Source organism: Gobius niger, assembly GCF_951799975.1.
Source record: "Gobius niger genome assembly, chromosome: 3".
Lineage (NCBI taxonomy): Eukaryota > Metazoa > Chordata > Actinopteri > Gobiiformes > Gobiidae > Gobius > Gobius niger.
Window position 1 is genome coordinate 43,745,996 of NC_136854.1, and position 25,378 is coordinate 43,771,373.

General features: G+C 36.9%; 1 protein-coding gene across 1 annotated transcript; it reads left to right on the top strand.

Annotated features, from left to right (window-relative positions):
• Positions 1 to 555: 555 nt before the first annotated feature.
• On the top strand, positions 556 to 23,427 carry LOC306960520 (E3 ubiquitin-protein ligase pellino homolog 1-like; the record flags this gene model as incomplete). Its single annotated transcript, XM_079552950.1, has 7 exons — positions 556 to 666; positions 15,030 to 15,137; positions 16,745 to 16,874; positions 18,454 to 18,555; positions 19,669 to 19,845; positions 20,087 to 20,311; positions 22,801 to 23,427. The coding sequence occupies exons 2-7, from the start codon at positions 15,049 to 15,051 to the stop codon at positions 23,425 to 23,427; spliced, it is 1,350 nt and encodes a 449-aa protein (XP_079409076.1). The 5' UTR covers positions 556 to 666; positions 15,030 to 15,048.
• Positions 23,428 to 25,378: the final 1,951 nt, after the last annotated feature.

Here is a 25,378-nt window from a genome sequence, read left to right on the forward strand (position 1 = left end):
TGTGACAAAAATTCAACAAAAATTTGATAAAAATTCAGCAAAAATGTGACAAAAAAAAACATAAAAAGGTGACTCAACACAGCAACAACGTGAGGAAAAAGATCAGTTTTGTGAGTCTTAGCTTTCAAATGAGGTGCTACACAGGCCTATAGCCAAAGAGGACAGAAGACATTCGGTTTAGGCGGGGGGTAAGAGGTTAAAGTGACAGTCTGGAAGTCTAAATGTTTTACAAATTTCATAAAATGCGCAAAATTGACCACATCTTTATGTAAAGTATGTAATAATATATATGTTGTTTTTTGTCCCTCCTTCCCGGATCTAATCAACTAATCCGAGTCTAGCATCCTCCCGCGTCGACCAATGAGACGAGCCTTTCTTTTTCATTTTTTAGCAAACTAAGAAGGGCTTTCTGGTTGAAAAGGGGAGGAGTTTGATTGTTTAAAATTCCTCTCCGTCTCTCCTCACTTTGCAAACTTCAGGCTTCGATGCGGATCTTCACGTGACCTGAGTTTGAACTTCTCATGTCCCACATTCACTTCTGTTTGACTGAGTTTTATTTTGAAGGTCCAGCTCTTCCTCAGAGAACAGGAAGCAGCTGAAACTGTTGGACCGGTTTGAGTCTGTCTCCACTGAGCTCAACCCGGACTTCAACAAGGAACTCTTTACGTGAGTCTCATCATTTCATTTCATTTCAAATATCTCTCCTCAGTATTTACTTTGAAATAATGAAAAAGTACTCAGTCATACTCGTAAAGGGAATGTAAAATACTATGTCTTAACTTTGTATAATTATATATAAATAACAGGAACAGTCAGAGGTGACCAGTAATACTTTTACTGAAGCTCAGAGTTTTTGAGGAACTGTACTTTACTGGTGTAGTATTTTTGTTGAGAACTTTGTACTTTTACTTCTCTACATTTGAAAGATAAATATAAGACTTTCTACTCCACTGCATTAATGTAAAGGCTTCAAAGCAAGAAGTCAACCTTAACTGAGTGTATTTCTTCTCCAGATCAGCTTTACCCAAATCTAAAAGCTTAAAGCCTATTGCGTTTGCCACATTCTTAAGCATTTTTCATCAATTTTTTATCACATTTTTGTCACATTTTGTCAATTTTTTGTTATTTTTTTGTCACATTTTTGTCAGATTTATGTCTGTTTTTCGTCAGTTGTTTGTCAATTTCTTGTGACATTTTTGTGACATTGACATGACAAAAAATTCAACAAAAAAGTGAAAAAAAATTGTTAAAAAAGTGACAAAAATTCAACAAAAAAGTGACACAAACTCAACAAAAATGTGACAAAAAATTGATAAAAAAGTGACAAAAATTCAACAAAAAAGTGACAAAAAATCAACAAAAATGTGACAAAAATGTGATAAAAAAAAGTGACAAAAATTCAACAAAAAAGTGACAAAAAATCAACAAAAATGTGACAAAAAATTGATAAAAAAGTGACACAAATTCAACAAAAAAGTGACAAAAATGTGATAAAAAAGTGACACAAATTCAACAAAAATGTGACAAAAATTCAACAAAAATGTGACAAAAATGTGATAAAAAAGTGACACAAATTCAACAAAAATGTGACAAAAATTTAACAAAAATGTGACAAAAATTTGATAAAAAAGTGACAAAAATTCAACAAAAAAGTGACAAAAATTCAACAAAAATGTGACAAAAAATGTGATAAAAAAGTGACACAAATTCAACAAAAATGTGACAAAAATTCAACAAAAATGTGACAAAAAATGTGATAAAAAAGTGACAAAAATTTAACAAAAATGTGACAAAAAATTGATAAAAAAGTGACAAAAATTCAACAAAAATGTGACAAAAATTCAACAAAAAAGTGACAAAAATTCAACATGAATGTCACAATAAGTCAACCAACAAGTGACAAAAAAAAAATAAAAGTGACAAAAACTCAACAATAAAAAAACATACAAAAGGTGACACAACACGGCAACAATGCGAGGAAAAAGATCAGTTTTGTGAGTCTTAGCTTTCAAATGAGGTGTCACACAGGCCTATAGCCGAGGAGGACAGAAGGCATTCGGTTTAGGCGGGTGGTAAGAGGTTAACACTAATTAAAGTCACACTTTGATTAACCTTTTATTTATTATTTATTAAGCTTTTAGATTTGGGTAAAGCCAAACTGGAGAGAATGTGCTCAGTTGAGGTGGGGGTTAAGAGGTTAAAAGCCTGATCATGCACACTCCAGGACAGGAGGTGGCGCTGTGCAGATGTAACTGTCAAGTGCCACTGACTCACAACAGAGAAGAAGATTTGTCCCCGTCGTGTTGCCGTACGGAGGCGGAATTCGAGTACTTTTTTTTTCCTACTGCAAATACTTGATTAGAAATTTCATGGAGGAATATCTGACTAATCGTATCTGTACTTTTACTCGAGTAACGATCAAGTACTTTGAGCTTCGCTGAACAATTTCCAACACAAGAACAGACAGAAAAACTCGGAAAATTAGAATATTGTTTATAGTAAGTTCACTTCTGTAATTCAACCTCTTAACTCCCACCTGAACATGTTTTCAACAAATCTAAAAGCTTCTTCAAAACAGAGGGAAAAAAACGAGAAGAAAATGAGGATGAAAACGCAACAAAAAAAGATAAAAAGTGACACAAAAAAGTGACAAAAACTCAACAAAAAAGTGAGAAAAATACAGCAGAAAAAAAAGACAAAAATCCAGCAAAAAAAAAGACAAAATCCAGCAGAAAAAATGACAAAAATCCAGCAAAAAAGTGACAAAAATCCAACAAAAAAATGACAAAAATCCAACAAAAAAAATGACAAAAATCCAACAAAAAAATGACAAAAATCCAGCAAAACAAATGACAAAAATCCAACAAAAAAATGACAAAAATCCAGCAGAAAAAATGACAAAAATCCATCAAAAAAAAGACAAAAATCCATCAAAAAAGTGACTAAAATCCAGCAAAAAAGTGACTAAAATCCAGCAAAAAAGTGACTAAAATCCAGCAAAAAAAATGACAAAAATCCAACAAAAAAATGACAAAAATCCAGCAGAAAAAATGACAAAAATCCAGCAGAAAAAATGACAAAAATCCAGCAAAAAAAAGACAAAAATCCAGCAAAAAAGTGACAAATATCCAGCAAAAAAGTGACTAAAATCCAGCAAAAAAGTGACAAAAATCCAACAAAAAAAGACAAAAATCCAGCAGAAAAAATGACAAAAATCCAGCAAAAAAAATGACAAAAATCCAGCAGAAAAAATGACAAAAATCCAGCAAAAAAGTGACAAAAATCCAACAAAAAAATGACAAAAATCCAGCAAAAAAAATGACAAAAATCCAGCAAAAAAAATGACAAAAATCCAGCAGAAAAAATGACTAAAATCCAGCAAAAAAGTGACAAAAATCCAACAAAAAAATGACAAAAATCCAGCAGAAAAAATGACAAAAATCCAGCAGAAAAAATGACAAAAATCCAGCAAAAAAGTGACAAAAATCCAACAAAAAAAGACAAAAATCCAGCAAAAAAAAGACAAAAATCCAGCAAAAAAAAGACAAAAATCCAGCAAAAAAGTGACAAAAATCCAGCAGAAAAAAGACAAAAACTCAACAAAAAAAGACAAAAACTCAACAAAAAAGTGACTAAAATCCAGCAGAAAAAGTGACAAAAATCCAGCAAAAAAGTGACAGAAGAGCAGCAAAAAGTAGTAAAAAAGTAACAAAACACATAAGGGAAATAAAAAGTGACAACACTGGCCTAGAGGAGAGAATGGATTTGGTTTTGGCGGGTGGTAAGAGGTTAAAGAGACTAGATGCAAGTTGGTCATTTTACACTCACTACTGCCACCTCAGGTCTTACGCGTAACTGCAGCTTCTATATTAAGCTCGTGCATGACGGCGCTTCAGACCCGAATCAACACCTTTTTGAGCGACAGTGGACGTTGGGACATGGCTGGAACATGTAGGAAAATCTGAACAAACTGTGAAACTAATATTTTTAAAAGTGACCAAAAAATTGACAAAAATCCAGCAGAAAAGTGACAATAATTCAGCAAAAAAGTGACAAAAATCCAGTAAAAAAGTGACAAAAATCCAGCAAAAAAAGACAAAAATCCAGCAGAAAAAGTGACAAAAATCCAGCAAAAAGTGACAAAAATCCAGCAGAAAAAGTGACAAAAATCCAGCAGAAAAAGTGACAAAAATCCAGCAAAAAGTGACAAAAATCCAGCAAAAAAATGACAAAAATCCAGCAGAAAAATGACAAAAATCCAGCATCAAAGTGACAAAAATTCAGCAAAAAAATGACAAAAATCCAACAAAAAAACGACAAAAATCCAACAAAAAAAAAGACAAAAATCCAGCATCAAAGTGACAAAAATCCAACAAAAAAATGACAAAAATCCAGCATCAAAGTGACAAAAATCCAACAAAAAAATGACAAAAATCCAGCAAAAAAGTGACAAAAATCCAGCAAAAAAATGACAAAAATCCAGCAAAAAAATGACAAAAATCCAACAAAAAAATGACAAAAATCCAGCAAAAAAGTGACAAAAATCCAGCAAAAAAATGACAAAAATCCAGCAAAAAAATGACAAAAATCCAGCAGAAAAAAGACAAAAATCCAGCAAAAAAGTGACAAAAATCCAGCAAAAAAAAAATCCAGCAAAAAAAGACAAAAATCCAGCAAAAAAATGACAAAAATCCAGCAAAAAAGTGACAAAAATCCAGCAGAAAAAAGACAAAAACTCAACAAAAAAAGACAAAAACTCAACAAAAAAGTGACTAAAATCCAGCAGAAAAAGTGACAAAAATTCAACAAAAAAGTGACAAAAAATCAACAAAAATGTGACAAAAATGTGATAAAAAAAAGTGACAAAAATTCAACAAAAAAGTGACAAAAAATCAACAAAAATGTGACAAAAAATTGATAAAAAAGTGACACAAATTCAACAAAAAAGTGACAAAAATGTGATAAAAAAGTGACACAAATTCAACAAAAATGTGACAAAAATTCAACAAAAATGTGACAAAAATGTGATAAAAAAGTGACACAAATTCAACAAAAATGTGACAAAAATTTAACAAAAATGTGACAAAAATTTGATAAAAAAGTGACAAAAATTCAACAAAAAAGTGACAAAAATTCAACAAAAATGTGACAAAAAATGTGATAAAAAAGTGACACAAATTCAACAAAAATGTGACAAAAATTCAACAAAAATGTGACAAAAAATGTGATAAAAAAGTGACAAAAATTTAACAAAAATGTGACAAAAAATTGATAAAAAAGTGACAAAAATTCAACAAAAATGTGACAAAAATTCAACAAAAAAGTGACAAAAATTCAACATGAATGTCACAATAAGTCAACCAACAAGTGACAAAAAAAAAATAAAAGTGACAAAAACTCAACAATAAAAAAACATACAAAAGGTGACACAACACGGCAACAATGCGAGGAAAAAGATCAGTTTTGTGAGTCTTAGCTTTCAAATGAGGTGTCACACAGGCCTATAGCCGAGGAGGACAGAAGGCATTCGGTTTAGGCGGGTGGTAAGAGGTTAACACTAATTAAAGTCACACTTTGATTAACCTTTTATTTATTATTTATTAAGCTTTTAGATTTGGGTAAAGCCAAACTGGAGAGAATGTGCTCAGTTGAGGTGGGGGTTAAGAGGTTAAAAGCCTGATCATGCACACTCCAGGACAGGAGGTGGCGCTGTGCAGATGTAACTGTCAAGTGCCACTGACTCACAACAGAGAAGAAGATTTGTCCCCGTCGTGTTGCCGTACGGAGGCGGAATTCGAGTACTTTTTTTTTCCTACTGCAAATACTTGATTAGAAATTTCATGGAGGAATATCTGACTAATCGTATCTGTACTTTTACTCGAGTAACGATCAAGTACTTTGAGCTTCGCTGAACAATTTCCAACACAAGAACAGACAGAAAAACTCGGAAAATTAGAATATTGTTTATAGTAAGTTCACTTCTGTAATTCAACCTCTTAACTCCCACCTGAACATGTTTTCAACAAATCTAAAAGCTTCTTCAAAACAGAGGGAAAAAAACGAGAAGAAAATGAGGATGAAAACGCAACAAAAAAAGATAAAAAGTGACACAAAAAAGTGACAAAAACTCAACAAAAAAGTGAGAAAAATACAGCAGAAAAAAAAGACAAAAATCCAGCAAAAAAAAAGACAAAATCCAGCAGAAAAAATGACAAAAATCCAGCAAAAAAGTGACAAAAATCCAACAAAAAAATGACAAAAATCCAACAAAAAAAATGACAAAAATCCAACAAAAAAATGACAAAAATCCAGCAAAACAAATGACAAAAATCCAACAAAAAAATGACAAAAATCCAGCAGAAAAAATGACAAAAATCCATCAAAAAAAAGACAAAAATCCATCAAAAAAGTGACTAAAATCCAGCAAAAAAGTGACTAAAATCCAGCAAAAAAGTGACTAAAATCCAGCAAAAAAAATGACAAAAATCCAACAAAAAAATGACAAAAATCCAGCAGAAAAAATGACAAAAATCCAGCAGAAAAAATGACAAAAATCCAGCAAAAAAAAGACAAAAATCCAGCAAAAAAGTGACAAATATCCAGCAAAAAAGTGACTAAAATCCAGCAAAAAAGTGACAAAAATCCAACAAAAAAAGACAAAAATCCAGCAGAAAAAATGACAAAAATCCAGCAAAAAAAATGACAAAAATCCAGCAGAAAAAATGACAAAAATCCAGCAAAAAAGTGACAAAAATCCAACAAAAAAATGACAAAAATCCAGCAAAAAAAATGACAAAAATCCAGCAAAAAAAATGACAAAAATCCAGCAGAAAAAATGACTAAAATCCAGCAAAAAAGTGACAAAAATCCAACAAAAAAATGACAAAAATCCAGCAGAAAAAATGACAAAAATCCAGCAGAAAAAATGACAAAAATCCAGCAAAAAAGTGACAAAAATCCAACAAAAAAAGACAAAAATCCAGCAAAAAAAAGACAAAAATCCAGCAAAAAAAAGACAAAAATCCAGCAAAAAAGTGACAAAAATCCAGCAGAAAAAAGACAAAAACTCAACAAAAAAAGACAAAAACTCAACAAAAAAGTGACTAAAATCCAGCAGAAAAAGTGACAAAAATCCAGCAAAAAAGTGACAGAAGAGCAGCAAAAAGTAGTAAAAAAGTAACAAAACACATAAGGGAAATAAAAAGTGACAACACTGGCCTAGAGGAGAGAATGGATTTGGTTTTGGCGGGTGGTAAGAGGTTAAAGAGACTAGATGCAAGTTGGTCATTTTACACTCACTACTGCCACCTCAGGTCTTACGCGTAACTGCAGCTTCTATATTAAGCTCGTGCATGACGGCGCTTCAGACCCGAATCAACACCTTTTTGAGCGACAGTGGACGTTGGGACATGGCTGGAACATGTAGGAAAATCTGAACAAACTGTGAAACTAATATTTTTAAAAGTGACCAAAAAATTGACAAAAATCCAGCAGAAAAGTGACAATAATTCAGCAAAAAAGTGACAAAAATCCAGTAAAAAAGTGACAAAAATCCAGCAAAAAAAGACAAAAATCCAGCAGAAAAAGTGACAAAAATCCAGCAAAAAGTGACAAAAATCCAGCAGAAAAAGTGACAAAAATCCAGCAGAAAAAGTGACAAAAATCCAGCAAAAAGTGACAAAAATCCAGCAAAAAAATGACAAAAATCCAGCAGAAAAATGACAAAAATCCAGCATCAAAGTGACAAAAATTCAGCAAAAAAATGACAAAAATCCAACAAAAAAACGACAAAAATCCAACAAAAAAAAAGACAAAAATCCAGCATCAAAGTGACAAAAATCCAACAAAAAAATGACAAAAATCCAGCATCAAAGTGACAAAAATCCAACAAAAAAATGACAAAAATCCAGCAAAAAAGTGACAAAAATCCAGCAAAAAAATGACAAAAATCCAGCAAAAAAATGACAAAAATCCAACAAAAAAATGACAAAAATCCAGCAAAAAAGTGACAAAAATCCAGCAAAAAAATGACAAAAATCCAGCAAAAAAATGACAAAAATCCAGCAGAAAAAAGACAAAAATCCAGCAAAAAAGTGACAAAAATCCAGCAAAAAAAAAATCCAGCAAAAAAAGACAAAAATCCAGCAAAAAAATGACAAAAATCCAGCAAAAAAGTGACAAAAATCCAGCAGAAAAAAGACAAAAACTCAACAAAAAAAGACAAAAACTCAACAAAAAAGTGACTAAAATCCAGCAGAAAAAGTGACAAAAATCCAGCAAAAAAGTGACAGAAGAGCAGCAAAAAGTAGTAAAAAAGTAACAAAACACATAAGGGAAATAAAAAGTGACAACACTGGCCTAGAGGAGAGAATGGATTTGGTTTTGGCGGGTGGTAAGAGGTTAAAGAGACTAGATGCAAGGTGGTCATTTTATACTCACTACTGCCACCTCAGGTCTTACGCGTACCTGCAGCTTCTATATTAAGCTGGTGCATGACGGCGCTTCAGACCCGAATCAACACCTTTCTGAGAGACAGTGGACGTTGGGACATGGCTGGAACATGTAGGAAAATCTGAACAAACTGTGAAACTAATATTTGATACAGACTCAGACTTTGATGATTATGGCTCACAGTCCATTTTCAAAATATTGTAGTTTTCTGAGGGGGTTTTTTACAAGCTGTGAACCATAATAATCACAATTATAACAAAGGCTGTACATATCTCACTTTGCATGTAATGAGTCTGTATTAGTTTCACAGTTTTATTACTGAAATGAATGCAACAATATTCTCATTTTCTGAGTTTCCCCCTCTATTAGGTCAGGGGTGTTGAAGTGGGATTAATAAAGTTAACTTAACCTTAGCTCCTGAAATCCTGTAGATTTGTGGTACATTTCCAGATTCTTTCTAAAACCTGCCCATAGAGACAAAGCATCTGTTCGTGCACACAGACTCGTGCACAGGTTCAGTTTCAGTCGAGACCTGACCTGAGATTTGCATTTAAGGCAAATGACTTTGACAGTGTGTTCATGTGGGGCCTCGGTTTGTTTGTATTTGTGAATTGCAATTTAAAAACGAAAGTATATTTTACATTTGCGTCATTCATTTGAGCTGAAACAACCAAGTAACTTTCCATAGTGCTGGACCCGACAGGCGTCAGAACATTTACTGTACATGAACGTCGACACAAAGGAACTTCTACCCAGGCCTGTAAAGCACAACTTTAAGGCATTATTGTTATTATTACGAACTGTTCTGATGTGGGGTCGCTGCACTTGTTCAGGTCGAGGTTCAGCAACATTATGAGTCCAAAGACTGAGATCTGAACATCCTGAATGACCTGGTTATTCCATCAGTGGATTCCTTCTTCCCTGATGGCACGAGCATATTCTGAGATGATTGATTGAATATTTTATTTCGAGCTACACAAAACAGACACAAAAGCGAGAAAAACAATAATAATAATTACCAAAAAAAAAACAGCATTCTAGCTCGAAAAGGAGTGGGAAGAAGACAAGCTTATTAACTCCCGCCCCCCTTTTCACTTCAATAATAATGTGGCTGCAACAATAACATATGTTACATATTTACAGCAAATGCAAGTCAACAATCACAGTATGTTACACTTTATAACAAGTGTATCATTTTTATTTATTTTTCCTTATTTATGACCATGTTAGTATTACTGTTCTTCACACTGCAAAAAGTGGATTCTAAGCAAGTAAAAAATGTCTTACTTTAAGAAATAAGGTCTTACTTTTTCCCTAAAAAGTAATAATGTTTTGTGGAGCAAATTTTTCTTGAAAAAAAAATCTTATTTTAGGAAAAAAAAAAATCTAGACATTTCTTGTTCAGATAAATTTGCTAAAACATGCACATTTTTCTTGTAACAAGAAAGAAAAACTTTTTGAATCTTTTTGAATATTTTTTCTTATTATAAGAAAAACTCAGATCAACAACTCTTAATGTAAGAACTGATTCTCACAGAGAGATAAAACATTCCATTCTTTAAAGTGGGCGGCTCGGTGGCACAGCGGTTAGAGCCTCAGCTTCACAGCTCGAAGGTCCCGGGTTCGATTCTGTGTGGAGCATGTTCTCCCCATGTCTACCACTAAAAACATGTACAATAGGTGAATCCTCCAGCAGGTGATTCTGACCATCAGCCTGGCTCCACATCATGGAGACGGGTCTCCGGGCGCGGCAATATTTTCCTTAAATATTAGTATTTATTAAGAACATTTTGCTCAAAAATGTGAGTAATTTAGAACATTTGACTTAAATCAAGCAACATTTAAGTAAAAAACCCACAATTTTTCACTAAATAAGAATGTTTTCCTTTTCAATTTTCTGAGCACATTTTGCTCAATTCTAGCTTTATTTGCTTAGATTTAGTGTTTCTTTCTTGTTTTATGAAGAGAAAAATATTCTAGAAATAGGAATTCTTAGCCAGAAAAAAACACTGACCCCATTGGCAGAATTTCTTCCTTAAAACAAAACAAAACGTCTAAAAGCTTCTTCAAAACAGAGGCAAAAGAAAGAAAGAAAATGGGGATGAAAACGCAACAAAAAAAGCTAAAAAGTGACCCAAAAAAATGACAAAAACTCAACAAAAAAGTGACAAAAATCCAGCAGAAAAAAGACAAAAATCCAACAAAAAAATGACAAAAATCCAACAAAAAAATGACAAAAATCCAACAAAAAAATGACAAAAATCCAACAAAAAAATGACAAAAATCCAACAAAAAAATGACAAAAATCCAGCAGAAAAAAGACAAAAATCCAACAAAAAAGTGACAAAAATCCAGCAAAAAAATGACAAAAATCCAGCAAAAAAGTGACAAAAATCCAGCAAAAAAAATGACAAAAATCCAACAAAAAATGACAAAAAATCCAACAAAAAAATGACAAAAAATCCAACAAAAAAGTGACAAAAATCCAGCAAAAAATGACAAAAAATCCAACAAAAAAGTGACAAAAATCCAGCAAAAAAACGACAAAAATCCAGCAAAAAAGTGACAAAAATATTTTAATATTTTTATCCTTGTTTTTAGGAGGGCACTTTTTGCAGTGCATCATCATCATCACAACCCATGTAGCATTACTTATTCATACTTATTCATGAAAGGTTTTGTATTGCCTGATTGGTGCTCATGATAACAATATTCATCTTAAAGATGTGCACTTAAAAGGAATCGAGGTTCTGTTGTCTTTCTTTTTTGTTTTCTCTTAAGTTTTGATTCTTTCTGTGCTGGACCTGCTGCCAGAGGGGGGGTTATGTTGAATGCGGAAACACGCGGTTATGTACATGTTATCGCTTCGGAGAATTTACTTCCTTTTTCATTACCATCAGCACCAAAACCACTGACTCGATCGATTTTGTTTGACTCAAGAATTAGATGATGATGCCAGGATTCATGGAGCTCACACTGTGAAAGAGTGGATCAGGGAGCAGGAGACTGATGTGGATCGGCCGCCACAGGGTCCTGATCTTTGTGCAATGGTCACACTCTCCCATCATCATTTTGTATAGTCCTACTAACACGGGACCATCGAGTCGTCTTCCTCTGGTTTTGTCTGATAATAAACGTGAATCACCCTCCAACTCACATCACGACAGAGCATTTTCTGGAAAGCGAGTGCAGTTTTCCTGTATTTTCCTCCGGTGTAAACACTGCTCGGTCTGGAGTGAGTCATGGAGTCGTGGACAATGGGAGCTGTTTAAAAAAGCAGAGGCAGAGACAGACACAAGGACACTGTTGCAGACACTCACTGTAAACGGGCCTTTATTTACAAGAGGAGGGGCGGAGCTTAGAGCAGGGCCTCTTATTTGTATTAGTGCTTCAGTAGATCTAGGGCTGCAACTAACGATTATTTGTTTTTTGAAGGTTCTATTCATGAAATTTACATTGTACAAACCACTACAGACCCTAAATATAAACTCAAAGCAGGTTTCCATTAAAAAAAAACGACTGTAAATTCTCTAATACAGAGGCCGGGTTCGCGGCTGGTGGAGGCAAATTAAAGCCGGTCTCTAAAACAGGCCGGGGCTTTTATTAGAAACTATAACAGTAGAAATATTCCCCATGTTAGGAATTTGTCTCATACTGGTGTAAATGAAAACTCAGGTGCAGGAAGTAACAAACTGAACCCGGGCCGAGGGCGACGCTGCGGAGGAGCTGATCCCAGCGTAACTTTGACACAGATTTAGCCACTTTTCAAACCTCCTGTGACCATATTTGGAAACAGGGCAAATGTTTATGACCCTCCAGGGTTTTAATAAAGTCTCCATCGCGTCTTCAAAGCACGTCCAGCTGCTCCGTGTGCAGGTCAGTCCCACGCCTCAAAATAACTCCTCCCATCAGCGCGAGCGTCTCGTCTTCTCTCGGGTCAGTCTCATGATCGATCACAAACACAAACGCTCCGTCTAAACTCGCCTTTTACACAAGATAACAACAAATAATCCGGTCCGGGGTAAAAACGAAACCGAAACCTGCAGTGACACTGATGTCAAAGCTCCGCTAACAGCAACGAAACACTTCCTGTTGTCCCGACAAAATAAAAGGCGTCAATGTTCCAGCCGCTGGGAGAGGGTTTGAAATGTTCATTAATAAATGAACCTAATATTTTAGGTGCAAATGGACACAAATCTCGTTTTTCTTTGTTTTCCTGGTCGTCCGTTTTGCTCAAATAGAAATAAAGGCCTGTCTCTAATTGTGGCCTGGTTCCAATAAAGGCCTGGTCCTGATGCCCTTGAGTAAATAAAGGCCCCGGCCTCTATTAGAGCATTTACGGTACATTTTGTTTTTTGTCATTTTTGCCCCATTTTAGTCCGTGTGAGCCAGAAAACGATTAATCGATTACTAAAATAGTTGTCGACTCTTTCAATAATCGATTAGTCGTTTCAGCCCTAAGTAGATCCGTGTTGGTCTTGCTTTCATTACTTGACAAAAAGTGCAGATCCTACTGGTCCAATATTAGAATAATTGAAATGGTTGTTCAATCAAATGTTTGTGAAAGTACTGAAGCATTTACCGGAGAAACTACGATCGAAGTAGAAAGTATAAATCACTCTGAGTAAGGCCCAGTCCATATGAAGTCAGGCTGAGGACCAAACAAAAAGATATTTTTCCAGTCGAGTGTATCGTCCATACGAGCCGGCGTTTTGGGCGTCTGTAAACGAACATTTTCCAAACTAGGTCCCAGAGGAAAGATCTGAAAACGCCGTTTAAGTGACTCCGCTGTTACGACGTCTCGATGACATCACAGCTCCAGAGTCTGTGATCCATAATGACCTGATGCTGAGTTTTCCTCATGGATCTGTGATGGTTTGACTCCGCCCCTCTTTGCTCCACAAGCCACAGGTGACGAGGAGAAAAACACGAGTCCGTCTTCTGTCAAAGTCACTGACAGAAGAATAAACTCTCCTCCTCGTCTCGTCTGTAGATCCTAAATCCTTCAATCCGTTTCATTTTCACTGTTTTTATTCCACAAAGGTTTGCTGCACATGCGCCTCTACATCCTGTTCTATTATCCGCGTCACAGCGCCTCACACAGGCCTGGAGGATGAACCACAGACCTGAGTCGACCCTTGTGGACGCACACGTTTACTGAGCTGCTTTAGGCTCACAAAGGAAGTTTCTGAAAATATAAACGTTTTGTCTTTGTGCGGATATAGCCTTAAGTGTGAAAAAAGTTGCGCCCAAATTCGCTTTCTGTACGGCAACACAACGGGGACAATATGTTCTTACCTGAGCTGTGACGAGTTCTTTAGGACCTGTCTGATCTTCAGTCACGTAAACACAGCGCAGACGGCGTTAGCATTTAGCCTCTCCCTCTCTCCTCTATAGCTCCAAAACAGGTCAAGATAGAAGCTACCAAGCTCTTCCACGTTTTCCCTATTTAAATATGGTTACGTGAAGTGTTCCACTACAAAGTATAATTACACACAATTAAACAATGTGGATTTTCTAAGCGGATAAAAGGGGGGACTATATTGTAAGGCGTAATAATACCAGTAGTTCGAAATCCACTCAGTAATCTTCACTTTACAGCGCAGTGTTTGGATCATTTGGATTTATTTTTCTCCTTAAATGTCTTTGTTTGGACACTATGTTGTTGTTGGACACTAGGGGGCGACATGCACTTTTGTTTGGCCTGCTCCACCAATAACTTTAAAGAAGAAGAAAAACAGCTGTTGGTGATGTCACTTCCCTTCCCCTGTTTAAAGGAACAGGCCACCGTTTTTACATACTGAGATATGTTCTTACCTTAGCTTGGCATTTGGCATCCGCACAATAAAGTGAAGATTACTGCGTGGATTTCGAACTACTGGTATTATTACGCCTTACAATATAGTTCCCCCTTTTATCCGCTTAGAAAATCCACATTGTTTAATTTTGTGTAATTATAATTATACTAGTGTAACACTTCACGTAACCATATTTAAATAGGGAAAACGTGGAAGAGCTTGGTAGCTTCTATCTGGACCTGTTTTGGAGCTATAGAGGAGGGAGGGAGAGGCTAAATGCTAACGCCGTCTGCGCTGTGTTTACGTGACTGAAGATCAGACAGGTTCTAAAGAACTCGTCACAGCTCAGGTAAGAACATATCTCCGTATGGAAAAACGCTGGCCTGTTCCTTTAAGGAGAAAACTGAGAGGCCCTCGAGCCAGTGGCCCTTTGTGCTCTTCCAGAATGGACATCTGGCCAGTCCTGAGCGCCGGCCTCAGCTGGCAGCTCACTGCTCCAACAGGTCGGCCCAGCGGTCTTGAGGATGGGTCGAATGCAGAGAACAAATACAGGGATTAATAAAGTATTCCTTACCTTACCTGAGTCCTGAGACGGATCTGTGCCGCCACTGTGGGCCATCCTGACGTAGGAGGAACCTGAAACATTAGTAATCTGTATTCAGTCAAGTGTTTAAGAATCTGTTCATGTTTACAGTAAATGTTCTAATGGCAGCAACTGTGACGAGAAAATGCCAAAAACAGTCATTGTTGTAATAAGTTCTGCATCTGCTTCTTCTGTAGGCGACCTGTGAAGTCCACCATGTCCTCGTCGGGCCTGGACTTGAGACCTGAGCCTGATCCCGAAGCAGAACCTGATTCGGTCATGTACGGGCAGCTCTTCGTACTCGGGTAGGTCTCATATACTTGCATATAAATCACTTAAAGGGGGGGTATTCTGCAAAATGGACTTTTTCAAGCTTTCCATCATGTTATTCTGTCACTCCCTCATTAAAAACATGGCTGAAGTGTTGCCTTGGCACATTCACGTATTTCTGAGTAATCTGTAAAAACTCTGATGGCGGCCATTTTAGGGATAGGTTTGCCTGAGTCCTCCTAGGAACGCCCCCACCTCCTGGAGACGCCTCCGAGCTTTGGTCACCAGCCGAGTAACCGACCACTGCTCCTCAGCAGAACCCCCTCCCCACTGATGCCACAGACAGCGTGTGGAGGGGGCGTGTCTAAAGGCTCAGAGGTTCTTAAAGAGACAGAGGCCTATTTCAAGACATTCACTACAGCCATTTTGAGAGAGACATTTTATACAAGGCAGTTATTCTAATTTACTGCATTTACAGACCAACAGGAGGTTTGTCATCATTGTAGTGTGATATAGACTGGTGCTATGGGACTGAAAAAAGCAGAACACCCCCTCTTTAAACATGTACAATAGGATGAATGAGAGTGTGTTTGAGAGTGCGTATGGGGGACGAGGGATGGAAACAATCCGGTGTGGCTTGTTCATTAACATGCACTGTCCCAACCAAATAAACCAATAAACTCAAGCTCATGAACTAACACTTAATTAGTCCTGAACTTAGGGCTGCTCGATTATTGAAAAAATAATAATCACGATTATTTTTGTCATAATTGAAATCACGATTATTCAAACGATTATTTGTTGCCTTTAAAAAAATCCATCAAAAAAGTGACAAAAATCCATTAAAAAAAAAGACAAAAATCCATTAAAAAAAAAGACAAAAAACCAGCAAAAAAGTGACAAAAATCCATCAAAAAAGACAAAAATCCATCAAAAAAAAGACAAAAATCCAGCAAAAAAAGACAAAAATCCAGCAAAAATAGTGACAAAAATCCATAAAAAAAAGACAAAAAACCAGCAAAAAAGTGACAAAAATCCATCAAAAAAGTGACAAAAAATCAAAAAATTAAAAAAAAAAATATGAAAAAAAAAAATATGTATATTACAATCGATTTTTTGCGATTATGCTAATTTTGTAATCGTTTACTGTTGTAATCGAAATCGTAATCGAATTTCGATTAATTGCACAGCCCTACCTGAACTATTCATTCATTCATTCATTCAGTGTGACTCATACACTTAATAAACTATAAACAATGTATAAAGACATTTTCAGATTCCCACTGAGATGAAGAATCTCTTTTTCGGGGGAGTCCTGGCCCCAGAAGGGAACTAACCATTTATTAAAGCAGAACTTAGTAACTCGTGCCCCTAGAGGCCATAAGCGCCACTGCAGGTGTCGTAGCTCTTCCACGTTTTCCCTATTTAAATATGGTTACGTGAAGTGTTCCACTACAAAGTATAATTACACACAATTAAACAATGTGGATTTTCTAAGCGGATAAAAGGGGGAACTATATTGGAAATCCGCGCAGTAATCTTCACTTTACTGTGCGGATGCCGAACTACTTTTCCTTTAATAGAACAAAAGATTTTGATTTGAGTTTCCTGCAGACCTGGTTTACTTTACGAGCCGTTTCAGGTGTAACGGCTCGTTACCTGGCGTGGAGACGGAGAGGAAGAGGAGTCGCTTTGTTTTGTATCGAAGGAAAGAGGCCAACGGAGTGAGGCCGAGCACAGTTCACTCCTCCTACACCCCACAGGCTGAAAAGGTAATTCAACAAGAAAGACCTACAGAGACCATTTTAACCTCTTAACCCCCGCCTGAACCGAGGGGATCTTTGTCCTCACGTCATCAGATTTTTTTCCATCATTTTTTTGTTGGGTATTCAACTCATTTTAGTAACTTTTTTTTCATTTATTTATTTTTTTTTTCATTTTTCGTCACATTTTTATCACATTTTTGTCACATTTGTCTTTTTTTTTTTATCAATTTTTTGTCATTTTTTCGTAAAATTTTTGTCACATTTGTCATTTTTTTGGTCATTTTTTATCAAATTTTTGTTTCTTTTTTGTCAAATTTATGTCACATTTTTGTCATTTTTTCATCAGTTTTTTATCAATTTTTTGTCATTTTGTTTGTCATATTTTTATCACATTTTTGTCATTTTTTGTCACATTTTTGTCACATTTTTGTCATATTTTTGTCACATTTTTGTCATTTTTTTGTCACATTTTTGTCATTTTTTTAGTCATTTTTTTATCAAATTTTTGTTTCTTTTTTGTCAATTTTTTATCAAATTTTTGACACATTTTTGTCATTTTTTCATCCGTTTTTCATCAAATTTATGTCATTTTTTGTCACATTTTTGTCAATTTCTTGTGACATTTTTGCCACTTTTTCATCAGTGTTTTCTCACTTTTTTGTCATTTTTTGTTTTTTTTCATTTTTTGTCACATTTTTATCACATTTTTGTCACATTTGTCTTTTTTTTTTTATCACATTTTTGTCATTTTTTCGTAAATTTTTTGTCACATTTGTCATTTTTTTTGGTCATTTTTTATCAAATTTTTGTTTTGTTTTTGTCAAATTTTTATCACATTTTTTATCAAATTTCAGTCATTTTTTTGGTCATTTTTTGTCACATTTTTGTCACATTTTTATCAAATTTTTGTCACATTTTTGTCATTTTTTCATCAGTTTTTTTATCAATTTTTTGTCATTTTGTTTGTCATTTTTTGTCACATTTTTGTCATTTTTTTGTCACATTTTTGTCATATTTTTGTCACATTTTTGTCACATTTTTGTCATATTTTTGTCACATTTTTGTCATTTTTTTGTCACATTTTTGTCATTTTTTTGTCACATTTTTATCATATTTTTGTCACATTTTTGTCATTTTTTTGTCACATTTTTGTCATTTTTTTTGTCACATTTTTGTCATTTTTTTGTCACATTTTTGTCACATTTTTGTCACATTTTTGTCATATTTTTGTCACATTTGTCATTTTTTTGGTCATTTTTTTATCAAATTTTTGTTTCTTTTTTGTCAATTTTTTATCAAATTTTTGACACATTTTTGTCATTTTTTCATCCGTTTTTCATCAAATTTATGTCATTTTTTGTCACATTTTTGTCAATTTCTTGTGACATTTTTGCCACTTTTTTATCAGTGTTTTCTCACGTTTTTGTCACATTTCCATCATTGTTTTCGTCTCAGTTTTGTTGCTATTTTCACAGCTTTTTCCCAGAAGCTTTTGGATTGGGGTAGAGCCAGACTCGTGCTCGGTTCAGGTGGGGGTTAAGGGGTGAAGAAGCCTCATAATAAGCTCGTTGTCCCGTCTCTGCAGGTGGTCAGCAGCCGTCTGCAGCACAGCGTCTCCTTCAGTTTGTCCCGTAAACACTCGGTGGTGGTGGAGTACGTCCCGGACAGCAGCACCGACATGTTCCAGGTCTGTGTGTTATTCATGCATTACACGTGTTGTGGCTGATCTCCATGGCAACGCAGGACAGGCAGCACCACAGATACAGACGGCAACACATCATATCATATCTATAATAGAAACCGCAATCTCAATGGCCGCCGCCTGGGCGCCGCCATGTTTATTTCCCATACCGACTTTGAAGCTAAGCAGGGACGGGCCTGGTTAGGACTGGGATGGGAGACCGTTCCTCGGAAGCTAAGCAGGGAAGGGCCTGGTTTAGACTGGGATGGGAGACCGTTTGGGAACACCAGGAAGCCTGGCGACAGTAGTGTGTGCGTGGTTGGTGCTGGGGCTGATGTGCGCAGACTGGTTGCCTCGCTTATCATCACCGATGGGTGAATGAATAATGCCCCTATGCTAAAGTGGCTATGATAGTTAGCATCAGAGGTCCCTATGCTAAAGTGGCTATGATAGTTAGCATCGAGGCTCCTTTTCCTAACTCCTTCCTAACTGACAGACCGATTCGGAAGCCTCTTGTCATGGCGGACGCTGACGCACATCCGGTTTGGCGTAAGAGCTCTTACCAATCTGCTCGTTTCGGACGCAGCCTATGTCTCCGAGCTGGCCTGGTGTGGCCTCGGGGTCCCCCCAGAACAGCTGGAGGAGGCGTGTGTGGACCGGGAAGTCTGGGCGTCTCTGCTGAGGCTGCTGCCCCCGCGACCCGGCCCCGGATAGAGCGGAAGAAAACGGATGGATGGAATAAAAACACAAATTTTAGTAAAAACCCCAATGAACGCTAAAGACAAACATGAAAATAAATGGACAAAACTGAACTCTGGACACTAGAATCTAGAAACACGGCTGGACTTGACGGTTTTAGTTTAGGTTCATTCATTCTAACCCTTCACCTGCTGCTGCTGTGTCTGCAATGAACTGATTTTATTATGTACATTGCTGGGCAAATGTATTGGAATGCATGAGCGAGCCAAAGGCAAATTTCTGCCATCATTGTGCATGGTAGACAATAAAGTTTTTCTATTCTATTCTATTAAAAGCATGTGTTTTCTGGTATGTTGTCTGCATCAAAAAACACAAAACTGATCTTGGAACTTGTTGGTCACGGTTGTCTCTCCTCCGCAGATCGGCCGCTCGTCAGAGGAGCAAATCGACTTCGTGGTCACAGACAGAGCAGGGTCAGACCCGGCTCAGAGCTCGGTCTCTCGGTTCTGCTGTCGAATCCTCTGCTCCAGAGAGCCTCCGTACAGCGCCAGGATCTACGCGGCCGGGTTCGACTCCTCCAAAAACATCGCCCTGGGGGTAAGAATGGACGGCATAAAGTCACTGCTCATCCGAATGCAGGTCTAACAGGTCTAGTAAACGTAGGAGGCACAGACAGCTGAAGGTGTTTCTATCATTTCTGTGGTTTACAATGCAAACTACTACCCTCCCTTTAGCTCCACATGTCGACAAGGTCTTAGTAAAACTGTTCAAGGCTTAGAAGTTCGACCCTCCTTTGTCTAAACAGCCCCCACTCCTGAGTTTAAACCTGTTGTTTCAGGAGAGAGCGACCAAGTGGAGAACACTGGACGGTCAGATGGACGCCCTCACCACAAACGGGGTCCTGGTCATGAATCCCGGTCCGGGCTTCAGTCCCGAGTCTGAGCCCGGGCCGTGTGATTCTGAAGCGGGGTCGTTTAAACCCGGGCTGTGGAAGGAGGTGTCTGTGTGCGGGAACAGCTTCACCCTGAGGGAGACTCGGTCGGCTCAGAAGAGAGGAGCCCGGGTGAGGAACACTTTTTACAGTGTCAGTGTGAAGCCGAGGATCGGGGGTCAGTGCAGGGAAACGTTATAGGTGCATTTAAACCTCTTAACTCCCGCCTGAACCGAGAGCATTTTCTCCAGTTCAGCTTTACCCAAATCCTGTGGAACGCCTCATTTGAAAGTTAAGACCTACAAAACTAAATTGATCTTTTTCCTCACGTCATCAGATTTTGTTTCATCACTTTTTCAATTTTTTTTGTCAATTTTTTTGTCAATTTTTTCCAAATTTTTCGTCAAATTTTTCGTCTATTTTTTTCTAAATTTTTCGTAAATTTTTTCTTAATTTTTCTTCAATTTTTTCTCATTTTTTCGCCAATTTTTTGTCAATTTTTGTCATTTTTTTGTCACTTTTTCGTCCATTTTTTCTAAATTTTTCGTCATTTTTTTCTCAATTTTTCGTCAAATTTTTCTCACTTTTTTGCCAATTTTTTCTCAATTTTTGTCTTTTTTTTTTCACTTTTTCGTCCATTTTTTCGTCCATTTTTTCTCAATTTTTTACCAAATTTTTGTCAATTTTTGTCATTTTTTTGTCACTTTTTCGTCCATTTTTTCTAAATTTTTCGTCATTTTTTTCTCAATTTTTCGTCAAATTTTTCTCACTTTTTTGCCAATTTTTTCTCAATTTTTGTCTTTTTTTTTCACTTTTTCGTCCATTTTTTCGTCCATTTTTTCTCAATTTTTTACCAATTTTTTGTCAATTTTTGTCATTTTTTTGTCACTTTTTCGTCCATTTTTTTCTCCATTTTTCGTCTTTTATGGCGAGTTCTTAACCTCTTGCCACCCGCCAAAACCAAATCCATTCTTTCCTCTATGCCATTGTCGTCACTTTTTATTTCCCTGATGTGTTTTTGTCACTTTTTTATTACTTTTTTTGCTGGATTTTTGCCAATTTTTTGTCAATTTTTGTCATTTTTTGGGTCACTTTTTCGTCAATTTTTTCTCAATTTTTCGTCATTTTTTTCTCAATTTTTTGTCATTTTTTTCCTCAATTTTTCTTCAATTTTTTCTCACTTTTTTCACATTTTCCTCCTCGTTTTCGTCTCCGTTTTGTTGCTATTTTCACACCTTTTTCCCAGAAGCTTTTGGACTGGGGTAAAGCCAAACTGGAGAAAATGTGCTCGGTTCAGGTGAGAGTTAAGGGGTTAAGAAAGGTTCCCCACACCTTCATTTAGGCTTGAAACCATAATGTCAGCTCTGTCATCATGTGGCCCCCGCGTCTCACTTTGGGGACCCCATGTTGAGAGAGAATAAAAGGGGGGAGAGTGTACACCCCTGTGGGACTCCTGTACTGATGGCTAGGCTCTACAAAAGCTGATTCTTATATTGATTCTTACTGAAGCTTGATTTTTGAAACAAATCTAATAGCAAGACTTCAGAAAACACCACACAGATTCAGATTCAGACAGGTTGGTCTTCCTTCCAGTAGGGGTTGGACGACGGTGACATCATCAGCTTGACTTCTTCAGTGATTAGTGAAAGCAAAAAAAGCTCCTTCGTCCTGGTAAAGTGTTCAAGGGCCCACGATTCCAAATATCAATGCCTCCTCTGTCCAGCGAGGGTTGTCCCCTGTCCTGATGATTCTTGCAGGTTGTTCTGAGGACTGAATGAATGCCCTCCTTTATGGCGAGTTCTCAACCTCTTACCACCGGCCAAAACCAAATCCATTCTCTCCTCTAGGCCATTGTCGTCACTTTTTATTTCCCTTATGTGTTTTTGGCACTTTTTTATTACTTTTTTGCTGGATTTTAGTATTTTTGGCAGGATTTTTGTCACTTTTTTGCTGGATTTTTGTCAATTTTTTTGCTGGATTTTTGTATTTTTTTTGCTGGATTTTTGTTAATTTTTTTGCTGGATTTTTGTCATTTTTTGCTGGATTTTTGTCTTTTTTTGCTGGATTTTTGTCATTTTTTGCTGGATTTTTGTATTTTTTTTGCTGGATTTTTGTCTTTTTTTGCTGGATTTTTGTCATTTTTTGCTGGATTTTTGTATTTTTTTTGCTGGATTTTTGTCATTTTTTGCTGGATTTTTGTCTTTTTTTTTACTGGATTTTTGTCACTTTTTAGTTGAGTTTTTGTCATTTTTATCACTTTTTTTGATGGATTTTTGTCATTTTTCTGCTGGATTTTTGTCAATTTTTTTTGTGCATTTTTGTCATTTTTTTGCTGGATTTTTGTCATTTTTTTGCTGGATTTTTGTCATTTTTTTACTGGATTTTTGTCATTTTTTTACTGGATTTTTGTCATTTTCGTCGCTTTTTTTTGGGTCACTTTTTATCTTTTTTTGTTGCGTTTCCTCATTTTCTTCTCGTTTTTCGTCTCTGTTTTGAAGACGCTTTTAGATTTGGAGAAAACATGTCCAGGTGGGAGTTAAGAGGTTACTGTTTGAAAGTAGCACATAAATAAATCTGTGAATCATACCGGCTGACTCCTGTCTCGTGTGCGCCCCCTGCAGGTGAAAGGCGAGTCGAACCTCCTCGTCGACGGCTCGCTGGTGGATCTGTGCGGCGTGGTCCTGCTGTGGCGCTCCTCCGCGGGCCTCTCCCTCTGCCCCACGGACGCCCTCCTCGAGTCGCACCGGCGGGACCTGAACTCCGCCCGCCCCCAGTGCCCCGTGGGCCTCTACACCCTCCACTTCCCCCCCAGACCCCCGCGAACCCCCCTCCCCGCGCCGGGCCTGGAGCCGGGCCCGGAGCCGGACCCCGGGCAGCCCTGGGTGTACGTGCGCTGCGGCCACGTGCACGGGCACCACGCCTGGGGGAGGGGGTCGTGCCCCATGTGCAGGGCGCGGGGGCCCTACGTGCCGCTGTGGCTGGGGCTGGAGCGCGGCTTCTGCGTGGATTCGGGGAAACCCAGTCACGCGCTGGTCCCCTGTGGACACGTCTGCTCGAGCCGGACCGCCGCGTACTGGAGCCTCGTGCGCACGCCTCACATGCACGCTCCTGCTGCCGTGCACGCCCCCGCCAACGTGCACGCCCCCGCTAACGGGCACGGCTCTCAGACCTCCTGCCCGTTCTGCTGGAACCCGCTGGACGCTGAGACGCCTCATGTGCAGCTCATCTTCCAGACGCCCATCGATTAGAACAGTCTGACCCTCATGTCATTTTTTTACTGGATTTTTGTCATTTTTTTACTGGATTTTTGTCATTTTTTTTCCTGCCCGTTCTGCTGGAACCCACTGGACACTGAGACGCCTCATGTGCAGCTTTATTGTTTTCTGTACAGCTGGTCTGTCAGGGCTGTTTAACCTCTTAACTCCCGCCTGAACCGAGAGCGTTTTCTCCAGTTCAGCTTTACCCAAATCCTGTAAGCCAGTGTGACTCCTCATTTGAAAGACCTACAAAACTAAATGGATCTTTTTCCTCACGTCATCAGATTTTTTTTCATCACTATTTTTGTTGGGCAGCCGAATTTTCGTGACTTTTTTGTGACTTTTTCGTAATTTTATTTTAATTTTTTTGTAAAAATTTTCGATTTTTTTTGTCAGATTTTTCGATTTTTTTTTGTCAGATTTTTCGATTTTTTTGGTCAAATTTTTCGATTTTTTTTGTCACATTTTTCGATTTTTTTGTGTCAGATTTTTCGATTTTTTTTTGTAAAATTCTTATCACTTTTTCGTCCATTTAAAAAAAAAAAAATCGTCAAATTTTTCCTCAATTTTTGTCAATTTTTTGTGACTTTTTCATCAAATTATTCACATTTTTTTGTCAAATTCTTATCACTTTTTCGTCCATTTTTTCTCAATTTTTCGTCTAATTTTTCTCACTTTTTTGTCAATTTTTTAGTCAATTTTTCGCACTTTTTTGTCAAATCTTTGTCTATTTTTGTCATTTTTTTTGTACATTTTTCATCAATTCTTTCACTTTTTTCACATTTTCATCCTTGTTTTCGTCTCAGTTTTGTTGCTATTTTCACACCTTTTTTCCAGAAGCTTTTGGATTGGGGTAAAGCTGGAGAAAATGTGCTCGGTTCAGGTGGGAGTTAAGGGGTTAAATAACGTAGATAATGATTTTCAGGCCTGTTCTTCACAAGTTGGCTGTTTGTTGTGGTCACTGTTGTCTTTGTGTACTTAATACTACTACTACTACTACTACTACTACTACTACTACTACTACTGCTCCTACTACTACTACTGCTCCTACTACTACTACTGCTCCTACTACTACTACTGCTCCTACTACTACTACTACTGCTACTACTACATCTTTATCGGCTGCCAAATGTATTAAAGGCCTATTTTCTGTTAAACACCTGGAGTCGTGTTTGTTTCTGTTCCACCTGATGATGTAATGAGGTGCTGGTTCTCTGTGTTTTTTAACCTCTTAACTCCCGCCTGAACCGAGAGCATTTTCTCCAGTTCAGCTTTACCCAAATCCTGTAGGCCAGTGTAACACCTCATTTGAAAGCTAAGATCTACAAAACTCATCTAAATGGATCTTTTTTCCTCACGTCATCACATTTTTTTTCATCTTTTTTTTGGGAGGGGGGTTTCAACTCATTTTGTAGCTTTTTTGTCATTTTTTTAAATCCATTTTTTGTCATTTTTTGTCACATTTATTGTCATTTTTTAATCATTTTTTTGTAATTTTTTGGTTAATTTTTGTCACATTTTTTGTCTTTTTTAAATCATTTTTTTGTCTTTTTTTGTCACATTTTGTCATTTTTTTCGTCAATTTTTTATCACATTTTTGTCATTTTTTCATCATTTTTTTAATCCATTTTTTGTCATTTTTTGTATCAATTTTTTGTCACATTTTTGTCATTTTATTTCGTCAAATTTTTATCACATTTTTGTCATTTTTACATCTTTTTTTTCATCAATTTTTCGTCTCTTTTTTGTCATTGTTTTCGTCTCAGTTCTGTCTCTATTTTCACCGCTTTTTCCCAGAAGCTTTTGGATTGGGGTAAAGCCGAACTGGAGAAAATGTGCTCGGTTCAGGCGGGAGTTAAGGGGTTAAAGTCTACACACCAGATTCCCATCACTTCAGCCCACAAATTGCCTCCACTCCACAGCATGTATCGGGAACAACTGG